An 11,580-nucleotide genomic window follows, 5' to 3' on the forward strand; every position below is an offset into this window, starting at 1 on the left:
CTTCTTGAGGATTTCCTTCCTTTTCATAGATGCTCACTTTACCAGAGATAATTCCACTTTCCAGACACTGGTCTTTCCTGATGATACGTCCAAAGCAGTCAGGCTAAAGTCTTGCAGATCTTTGCTTCCAGGAAACATTTCTATTATATTTCTTCTAAGACAGATTTGTTCATTTTCCTAGTAGTCTAATACATTCAATATTTTTTACCAGTACCACAATTAAAATACATGAATTATTCATCTGTTTTCCTTTTTAATTATTATTTTAGAGCTTCAATTCTGAATAAGGGGTTGTGGACGGTCATAGTTGACGGTGGGAACCTTACATCCATTTTGAGTCTCTACACAAAATCAGCCTCGCAAATTCTTTCTGATCATTGACGGACAATGGGGAACTCTTTGGCATTAGTCTATGTGCTTGAAAGTGGGTTAGTACCACTACCCTAGCTAGCTCACCTTCAGAGATTTTCCTGGGAGTTCCCTTGATGGAAATGGGGGCTCGTGTCACATAGTTATGAGACTATGCATCCATGTGGCTGCCTGTTGAAAGTAAGCTGATTCCGAAGAGAAAGGAGAGTAGTTTTAGAGTACGAGTACCTACGGAAGACAGAATGGGCCTTGTTCATCAAAACCCGCTACCTTGAGCCACGGCATTAGTGATGTTTTATAGTCAGGACATGGGAGGGGGGCTCTGGAGCAGTCTGGTCTATCTGCCCCACAGATTGTTCTCTCTGCTGGGAGGAGCCCATTCACATTCCAGTCATGGGTATAGTGAGCAGAATTCTGTTATTCAGGTGAAAGTGGACTCATTTTAAATTCTAAAAAGCAGCAGCAAAGGTTTGTTAGTTCATTGTGAGTTATAACTAAATTGAAGCCTGAAACTAAGGAGCACAAAGTACATAAAGGTCCAGTGAAATATTGCAACCTAGTATAGTATCAAGCCGTCCCTGACTGCTTGGTCAGAGGACACTGAGCCAATCTTATCAACCTTTCTACCCTACAGTAGTGCGTGTTTCCCAATCCTTGTCTCTTTTCTGTGTCTACAACTACACCTGTAAATATGGGTGAAGGGATCTGCTATCTATCATGATTTCTCGGGAGTTTCATTTGTTCGCCATGTTTTAGGGTACAAAAGGGAGTTAAGGATAACTTTTATTTAGTCCTAGCAGGAAAAGGCAAAACAAAGACAATGATGTATCATCCAGATGAGGGAGACCATTAGCTCAAGGTTGTAATGGTATAAACAAATTGGCAGACATTCAGTGACTTCAAAAGAGCAGTTAAGAGCAAAGGAAACTGTCACAAAGGCAGGGTTGGTGGCACATCAATTAATCATAGCTACAGGTGGTACTGCAGGAGTGGGAACAGGATCATGATTGGTGAACATACATTATGTTAGACAGAAGAGCTTACAAGAGTGTTTCAGGGCCCTCCAGCCAAGGCAGTCAGTGTGACTCATGATCATGTGGTGCTAGCATTCCAATTTCCATTAAGGGTATACTCAGGCAAGTTCCCAAGGATGATGCTGTTTATCCCTGGACCAGCTAGGGTATGAAAATCATTCACTTTCTAATATATTCTGCCTGAGGGCAAAGCTATTTATGCTGCTGGTAAATGGTCAGAAGGAAATTTGAAGACTGAATTCATGTAGTGATTCAAAAATGAAATTCAAAAAATGAATTTCAGCCTTCTACTGTAACCTATAATCTTCTACAAACAGTGCTCAAAAACTTAAGCCATGAAAAAAATCCCACTTGTGATGATGGATTTAATTTAAAATCCTTTGATCACACTCAAGTTGGAATACTTTTACTGCACCATAAATTAGAAGGCCACTTATCATTAATACAAGCCTTTAAATGACAAAAGAAGCTATTCTTCCTGATAGCCAGCCACTATCTGATTTCTTTACTGAAATTTGATAATGACACTCATATCTGTGGTGATTATCTCACAAGACTATTTAGTAGGTCCACATTATAAGAATTGTTCTTAGATTCACATTTATGACTAAATGCATGCTCAGAATCCATATATATTTATGAATGTATCTATGAACCACTTCAGAAATAGCACATTAGCTTCCTGAAATATTAAAAGCAGCCTCCATGGTACACTAGATAATAGCAATAGTATGGGTTTTAAAACACTAGTGATAAAGGGAATTCTAGACCACTTCACTGATGGCTTTTTAGGATTTTTCTAGAAATTATTGCACTAAATACCTTCCAAGCCGTTAGATTTACAGGAGGTCAGGCATGAGGCATTTTAACTCGGATAAATATGTATGTGTAGACACACACCAGGTTCCCTATATACATATCATTATTAAATTATGAAGTCTCCTACGTTGCTTACTAAGAGAATGTTTTTGAGATTCTTCATACCCCGTCACATATTTGAAAACTAGAATCCATCATTTTCTGTTACTTCATTTATTTTAGGTGCTATGGAGTTTCCTTTGGTCCTGGACTTCAGCCATTGTTCTGGTTAGCTTTGTTCTTTTAACTAAGTTGTCATGATTAACAGTCCTCATGCTCCTCCAAGTTCTTTTATTTATTTTTCATTAACTTCTTCCAGTATTCGAGTCCCTTTCCCCCCAGCCACAGGGAATATAAGACACCAGCCGACATCTTTGGAACACTACTCCTTACTATTATACATTAGAAACCTTCCTGGATATAATTCCATATTGTAGAACTCTCGGTCTGCACCACCTGTCCTCCCCTCGTCCACAATATGGATGGAAAGCTAAGGAAGGGTATATTTCCTGTACAAATTTCTTGTCATGGCTCTTAGTTTTCTTTAAACTCTTCTTGTTAATAGTAACTCCATGTATCTGAGAGCAAAATGTAGCCTGATCCTGGGCCATCTCCACGATTGTTGGTATGTTTGGGTCCATTGTTGTGGTTATTAAAATGCCTTCCACCCAAGGAGGCTCATCTTTCTGTACTATACTGGACAATATTTTGTTGTAACCCACTGGTTAATTTTTGGAAGTAAGTAACCAGACCTGTCTTCATAATCTGTCATAGTCATATAGCTTAGAAAGCTCTTTTGTTTTCCTTCGAAGATTAATTTTATCATTGTGGAGAATATGCGTGATAAAAGATAAACCCATCAACAGTTTCCACATATACCATTCAGTGACACTGACTACATTCTTTAAGTTGTGCAACTACTCTCCCCCTCTTTTCTGAGCTGTTCCTTTTTCATTAACAAGCTTTTGTTCCCTAAGGTTCCAAATCGTCCTAGTTCCTACTGCCAATGTGTTCCCATAATCTCAAGGCAAACCTTTTTTATTAGTTAAAATAGTGTTCAATTTTAAGGTGATTTCAGGGGAAATTTGAACTTTGGAGATCTTTTTGCTCTATGTGGGTCCGATGTATTTTTTTGTTTGTTTGCATTTGATTAGTTCATTCTTAAGTGTAGCCTCAAATAGTTTAACCTATTCCCATCCAGTTTATCTACAGTGTGACCCGATCCAGAGTTCAGAAAACTTATTGGGGGATAGAATAGAAAATAGAGAACATGGATCTATTTGAAAGAAAACACTTGAAAATGTATCCCCATAGGTTAGCTCTGACAAGAAGCTCAATTTGAGAACATGGTAATTTTCATGCTTCTTCAATCCCTGGCGGGTATAACTGATTAGAATCCACTCCTTTCCTGTAAGTGATCCATTAGAAGAAAGAGGGAGCATCTTCAAAGTTAACAGAGTTGTGCTAAGAGCACTGGAGTCCCTAGAGGGTACAAACAGTTAAGGTACTTGGCAGCTGATCAACAGGTTGAGGTTGGTGGGTTGAGTCCATTTTAAGGGTCCTTGAGAGAAATATCTAGTGATCTACTTTTGGAAAATCAGCTACTGCAAACCCTATGGAGCACAATTCTACTATAGCACACTTCAGTCATCATAAGTCGGAATCGACTCCATGACAACTGGTACAAAAGTCACTGAATGCTGTAACTTTGAGCAGGAAAAGAGAATTCCTTGAGATGGTGAAATGTGTGCTTGCCTCCTGGAAACCTTTAAGAAATAGATAGAAAGGCAAGGGAATCAGACGAGTGAGAAGCAAACTAGGCTTTCTGGCTATATACAGGGAATGACAAACGGGAAACACAGATAATGATATTGGGGTATTAAATATAGGATGTTAAGTGAGGTGGAGTGTATGTGTGGCTGAAGATAAGCTATGCAAACTCTGCATTTTTGGTTACTTCTTCTAATATCCTAGCAAGCCAATGTCTAGGTTCAAATGAGATAATCATGTGATAATGAGGTAGTGTGTATGATGGATGATGTCTTAGTTACCGAGTCTTGTGTAACAGCAAGAGCAAATACTGTAGTTGGGTGACTTTAGAGACAAAAATGTCTTTTCTCATTCTTCAATGGGATAGAAGTCAATTTAAGACATAGCTCTAGGGGTGGGCCCTTATTGGGAATTCTAGGAGTCTCTTGGCTTTCCTTAGCATCTGTCATTCCATTGTGTGTGTGTGTGTGTGTGTGTGTGTGTGAGTGTGAGTGTGTGTGTGTGTGTGTGTGTGTGTGCTCATGTCTGTTTTTCACTTTATAGAACCCTAAATCAATTCAGTTTAGGATCCACAGTACAGGTGTGGATTCATTAGCATAACACTAGAAGACTCCTCCTTCCAAACAGGATCACACTCAGGGGTATAAGAAGCAGGACTTTTGTTACATATTTTAGTATTTGGTATTTTGGTACAATTGAATCCAATACAGATGTCTGTGGTGGTGGCAAAAGTAACTAAGAGCTGGCCAAACTATTCACATTTTACCAGTAAAGAGATCAGGCAGAGAGAAAGTAACGTCTCCAACTTAGTTAACAGCAGAGAAGGAACAAGACCTCCTCACTCCAGACTTGATGCAAATGAAGGTTTCAAGTGCAAGTCAAGTCCCTTGCTGGCGGTATTCCCTGTCCGTCCGGCACCGTTTCAGTCTGCTGAGTGCACTGCGGGGCTCGAGCCTGAGCCAGTGATATCTTTGGAGCCGCTTTTCTGGAGCCGGGACTCTGGGTAGGCAGGAGGAGACATTCTCATTCCTAACGTCACACTGGACTCCTGTGGATCACATTCCATCTCACAAATATTTAAGCAAGGGTGTGAGGGCAAGCTGCCAAGCTGCACAATGAGAAACAAATGTCTACTTGTGTTTGTTGTAGCTCACGATGCGGTTTTGTGAGTTCCACATACCGTCGATTTACACTGATTGGAATGTGACAGCAATTTGTAACAACAGTGACTTTTTTTAGTGTATGAGGAGTGCCTAGTTTGTGGCATGCCCACTCCCCACACCCCAAATCCTGAGAACGGTCTGCAAAAGAAATGTTCAGAAATATTCTAAACGAAAAAAAAAAAAAAGAAATATTCTAAACGAGTTTAGAAATGGTGTGAACCCTGCCTGAACTTCTATTAGACTCTCCCACCGCTCACCCTTTCAACATCAGAACAAGGAAAGCATTCTTGTTAACTGTGTGTGTGAATCCCAGAAGGGATCTCAGACAGAAGTACAGTGAAAATCTGCCTCGGAGAGATTTCACGGGAAAAAAACACAAATGATTAGATGGATAAACATGTAAATCAAAATCTCCACCCCCCAGCCTTCCTTCCTTTAAAGGAAATAAGAGTTTTCTGCTTTGGCCTGAACTCCTGGCCATTAGCAGTACAGAGAGCCTGGGAGGATAGAGCGACAGGGACCCTGTGAGGAGCTGAGGACAGTCCTACAGCTCGACTGTTCTCATAAAGAGATCCCAAATGGCTGTTTCCCCTTGGGGAACCAGGGTAGGAAAAGTTCCAGAGAAGGAAGTCATACCTTGATGGGCTTAGTGCATGAATGCTTCTAATGTACCAACTGTTGGCTGCACTTGGTTGACTCCCCAGGCCCAACAGAAATAAAGTCTTGCACCATCCCCACTCTTGGTTGTGGCTTTTGGTTATTAAAAATGTGGTACTAAAGAGATGGGGGCACCTTAATCTTACACTAACAATACTCGTTTGTCAGATACCGAATCATTGAACAGAAAAGAATGGAAAAAGAAACAACAGATAAGCCAACACTCTCCTTTTTTCATACTCTTATGCAGACTCTGGTGTTGACAGCATCTTTGTAGCTCTCCAAGCACACTGCATGTTTGGTACATTTTCCGTTGCTGGAGCTTGGGGGTTCAGGATTATTTTGTAAGCCCCAGAAGTGCAATTCAAGTCATGGTTCCTTTAATAGCTCCTTTAATCAGTCAGGAATGGATATTAGGTCTTATAATTGGGCAGAAACTCTGTGTGGCATTAGATTAGAAACTTAAGGGTCAACAATTGTAACAGGTCTAATTCCTGCTGAAAAATAAGTCGCTGGCTGTTCAGGTCGCCACGCGTGCTGTGATCAGCCTGTGAGAGCTGGCACCTTACCAGTGTGGATAGAGGGAGCTACAAGCCCCTTCATGCAGTTACTAGGCTGTGTTTTTAAGATCGCATAGTCTTATATTTGAAAGTGAAATAAAGTGAAATACGTTACCCTTCTCTATGCTGTAGGAAATCTTAAAGAAATCTTTGCTGTGAAACAAATTCTCTTTGACAGTATGAATGCTACTTCTGTGGATGCTAAGTCATAGCATTTTTACTAAAATGAACTTGTTTAACTCTTGGGTTCTTTTTTTGTAACTAATAAGCTAAATAGAAGAGGAATGTACTAATCCAAAATCCAAAGACATGGTTTCTTTCTGGCTTTTAAGCAACCTGGCCCTCAGTTGCCACACCTGAGATGGCAGTTTTTGCCCAGACTACCACTGGCTTGTGTTCAGCATGTTTGAATCGACACCATGCACTGGTAGAATGGCAGGACTTCCGAAGGAAGCAGAATCACTGAGTAGGTTATTTTGAATGCTGATTAAAAGAGCAGAAATGAATTGTCATCAAACCCACTGCTGTCTAGTCAATTCCTACTCACATAGACCCTAGAGGACAGAATGTGACTGTCTTTTATCGTTAAATACTTTTATTGGGAGCTGTTACATCTCTTACCACATCCATACATTCTTCCATTGTGTCAAGACATTTGTACATATGTTGCCATCATCCTTTTCAAAGCATTTTCTTTCTACTTGAGCCTTGGTATCAGCTCCTCATTTTTCCCTCTCCCTCCCCCACCCTCCCTCCTCCATGAACCCTTCATAAGTTATAGATTATTATTTTCATATCTTACATCATCCTCTGTTACCCCTCACCCACTTTTCTGTTATTTGTCCCCTCTGGGTGGGGGGTTATATGTTGATCTTTGTGGTCAATTCACCCTTTCTCCTCACCACTTTCTCCTTAGCCTCCTGGTATCTCTATTCTCATTGTTGACTCTGAGGGGTTTATATATCCTGTATTCCCTGTGTTGTGGGCTCTTATCTGCAGCAGTGTGGATATTCTGGTCTAGTCCAATTTGTAAGATTGGATTGAGGTCATGGTAATGGGGAGGAGGTGCCTGGCTATCAAAAGATATAGCATCTGGGGTCTTAAAGGTTTGAAGAGAAACAAATGGCCATCCAGCTGAGAAGCAAAAAAGTCCACATGGAAGAAGCATACCAGCCTGTGATCACAAAGTGTCGATGCGTTCAGGTATCAGGCATCAAAAAAAAAAATCATATCATTGTCAATGAGGGGGAGAGCAGAGTGGAGACTTAGAGCGCATCTGTAGGCAACTGGACACCCCCTTACAGAAGGGTCGCAGGGAGGAAACAAGCCAGTCAGAGTGCAGTCTAACGACGATAAAACATACAACTTTCCTCTAGTTCTTTAGTGCTTTCCACCACCCCCTTATCATGATCCCAATTCTACCTTAAAAATATGGCTAGACCAGAGGATGAACACTGGTACAGATAAGAACTGGAAACACAGGAAATCCAGGACAGATAAACCCCTCAGGACCAATAATGAGAGTGGCAATACTAAGAGGGTAAGGGGAACGTGGGGTAGAAGGAGGGGAACCTATCACAAGGATCTACATATAACCCACCCCCGGGGGACGGACAACAGAAAAGTAGTGAGAGGAGACATTGGACTGTGTAAGACATGACAAAATAATAATTTATAAATTGTCAAGGGTTCATGAGGGAGGGGGTACAGGGAGGGAGGGGAAAATGAGGATCTGATACCAAGGGCTGAAGTAGAAAGAAAGTGTTTTGAAAATGATGATGACAACAAATGTAAAAATGTGCTTGATACAATGGATGGCTGTGTGGATTGTAATAAGAGCTGTACGAGCCCCCAATAAAGTGATTTTTAAATATATTTTCTTGAGAGGGGAAAAAAAAGAATTAGAGGAAAGTTGTGCATTTCATCGGTGCTATACTGCACCCTAACTGGGTCATCTCTCTCTTGTGATCCTTCTTGTGACCCATAGTAGGTCCAATTGTCTACAGATGGGCTTTGGAATACAACTGTCTTAGGGGGTTTACAAGACTGTAAATCATTATGGATGCAGATTGCCACATCTTCTGGAGAGGGCTGGTGGATTAGAACCTTCGACTTCATTATTATCAACTGAGTGCTTTAACTAGTGTGCTACCAGCCATTAACCATGGTGCTATTGAGGCTCCAGTTGCCATTGGATTACTCCAATTCATGGTGTCCCCATCTGTGTCAGAGTAGAACTGTGCTCCACAGGGTGTTCAGTGGCTGGTCTTCGTCAAAGTAGATCCCCAGGCCTTGTTTCCAAGAGCCCTTGGGGTGGCGTTGTCCCTCCAGCTAACAATCCAGCACCTGATCTGGTTGCACTGCCTGTATTACTATCCAGGAGTCTGGTGGCATCGCGGGGCACTTGTGAGACTGCTAGCCGCCAGCTCCGCGTTTCAAACCCACCAACTGCTCTGTACCTTTTCCCCGCTGGTGGGAATTTTGGAGAAAGAGATGAGGCTTTCTGTTCCCATCAAGATGGACAGCCTCAAAAACCCAGCAGGTCAGTACTACTCTGCCCAGTGGTCACTAAGAGTCAGAATGGACTCCGCAGTGGTGAGTGGGGACTAATGTTTAGTTATCATCTTGGTCAAGATTATCTTGTTAATTAGAAGATTGTATCTTGATCCAGGAAAATATGAAGGTGTGTTTTTTACCCATCCACAGTCATCACTGTCCCTATCTGAGAAAGAGAATGGTAAATGTCAGTGTTGCTAAGCAAAAGGTCAATAGCAAGTGAAAACTTCCAACCACACTGTCTGCTCCCCTGAAGATTCCCAGCCTTGGAAGATCAAAGGTGCAATTCTAGGCAGAGTCCCCCTGAGTCAGAAGGGATTTGATGCAAGTGATCTTTGCTTTGGTTCAGATTGTCTTTGCCATCTGTCTCTGTCCTTGTCTCCGGTTGGCATTCCAATGACTCTTGGAAGCCAGCTCCTAAGATAAGCACTTTGTTTGCTGTCCTTCGCTTTCATTAGTATCTGAGTATTGCCTTTCATGATCAGTGTCTTTTTAAATCTCATCTTTATTCGTCTTTTGGGTTGACAAAGAACAAATGTGAGGACATTGCAGTAAAACATGCAGCTATCACAATGATAAGACATGGGGGTTATTGTCATAAAAAGGACAGTCTGAGTGTGGTTCATGATAACTCAACTATGTTTTAAGTTGGTACTAGCTGTATAAAGAAATCATTGTTTCCTTAGAAATTTATAAATCAGTAAGACTCATCAATGCAAGTATAGGAAAGAGAACTATCTCCTTGGAGTTCCCAGAGTTCTATACCTTGTCCACATTGGTGGGAACTTGGATTCAAGGTTGACTGATGCCACCTCGTTGGTCTCTTTTCTGCAGGTCGGAGGCCACACAATGTTGCCCATTCGCTGGATGCCTCCAGAGAGCATCATGTACAGGAAGTTCACCACAGAGAGTGACGTCTGGAGCCTGGGAGTCGTGTTGTGGGAGATCTTCACATACGGCAAACAGCCCTGGTACCAGCTATCAAATAATGAGGTGAGAGATGTCCAGGACCCCTAAGAGTTCTGAGTGCGTCCATCAGCCGCGCTTCCTGATGCAAACCAAGATGTGATTTCATTTGAGCCCTTCTGCCAGAGGCAGCCCCAGCCACCTCTCCTTCTTGCTCTTTAAATGCCCTGGCCAGAGCATAATTGCCCCCTCAATGTAAGAGTTTGCTGACAGAAAAGCCTCGCGTTTGCTGGTCTAACTGTGGTGCTCTGGCAATGGCACTGACGAACGACTGTGTCGTGAATGAGCAAACTCGTAGCAGATGTGGGGTTGCAGCAGCCCTCGAGTCTAGCTAGTGCTCTGGCACTGTTCCCACGGGGCCTCGCGGGTCTTTTGTTCACATTTCATTGACACATCAACTTCACTGAGGCATTAGCTTTCAGCAGTTAGCATGATAACACTCCCCGCCCCCAGTCTAACACATTTACAATTGTGAGTATGTTTTAGGCACAATTTCTTGGTCAGCCATCTCATGTATTTTTCTCACCTATTTCCATCTTTTATCCAATTCCATTGCATAAGATGGCCTGACATGTCTGTGGTCTGAGGTTGCCTCGTCAGTCTGCACGATAGCTGGGAAGGGAACTCTAAACGCACAGTGGGAGGTTTGTTCCTCCATTATTTTCTGCTGCTGCAGAGACACTTGATGGCCCCAAGCATCACAGAAAGAAATATTGCCTAGTCCGGTGCCAACCCCAGAACTCATTACAGATCGGAACATGGTGAATCATAGAGTTTCCGTTGGTTAATTTTCAGAAGTAGCCAGCATCATAGCAAAAAACACACGTTCCTACTGATAGCAGGAGCTGCAAATGAGACACACTGACCAGGAATAAGCAGTGTCTTCTGCATGGACGGCAGGCACTCTTCCATTGAACCACCAATGCCCCATCGTTTCTGCACTAATTTTGTAAAATCCAAGTCTCAAAGAATGGAGGGAAAAAAAGTAATGATATTAAGTATGATAAAACCAATCTATTATCATTACTCTCTTTTGAAACAAGTGCTATTCATTGAGTAGACATCTTTACAATAGCCTTCTCCTCTGTTCCTCTGGGCATTGACATTTATGTTTTTCTGCATCCCTTTCTTCTTGTCTGATTCTGTCATTGGTCTCCATCCAGGTGATTGAATGCATTACTCAGGGCCGAGTCCTGCAGCGACCTCGAACATGCCCACAGGAGGTATACGAGCTGATGCTGGGGTGCTGGCAGCGAGAACCCCACATGCGGAAGAACATAAAGGGCATCCATACCCTCCTCCAGAACTTGGCCAAGGCATCTCCAGTCTACTTGGATATTCTGGGCTAGAACCCGTCCTCCCAGACCACTCCTTCCCAATGCACCTCCTCAGATGGGTGAAAAGATGAACGTCTTTTAACTGCCATTGGATGTCATCAAAATGCTGTTCTTAACTCTGACAGTATTAACAACAAAGACAATGAGACGCTTTCAGAGGGAAGCAATGTGTACTCCATCTGTAGACACAGTCTTGACTTCTGTTGGACATCATCTCTTCTCTCTTTCCATTTCCCTTGATTTGTTCCCAAATATTTGTTTCATTATTATTATTTGTCTTCCCTGCTTCTTGGTCCTTACTCTTTCTTTT

At 42.1% G+C, this 11,580-nt stretch overlaps 1 protein-coding gene across 1 annotated transcript in view; it reads left to right on the forward strand.

Moving 5' to 3' along the window:
* NTRK2 (neurotrophic receptor tyrosine kinase 2) overlaps positions 1–11,282 on the forward strand; it is a 494,743-nt gene extending 483,461 nt beyond the window's left edge. The window contains exons 18-19 of the mRNA XM_075549850.1: positions 9,802–9,960; positions 11,097–11,282. Of these exons, the coding sequence (XP_075405965.1) occupies positions 9,802–9,960; positions 11,097–11,282 (345 nt within the window). The remainder of the gene's footprint in view (positions 1–9,801; positions 9,961–11,096) is intronic.
* The last annotated feature ends 298 nt before the right edge of the window (positions 11,283–11,580 follow it).

Source organism: Tenrec ecaudatus, chromosome 5 (assembly GCF_050624435.1).
Source record: "Tenrec ecaudatus isolate mTenEca1 chromosome 5, mTenEca1.hap1, whole genome shotgun sequence".
Lineage (NCBI taxonomy): Eukaryota > Metazoa > Chordata > Mammalia > Afrosoricida > Tenrecidae > Tenrec > Tenrec ecaudatus.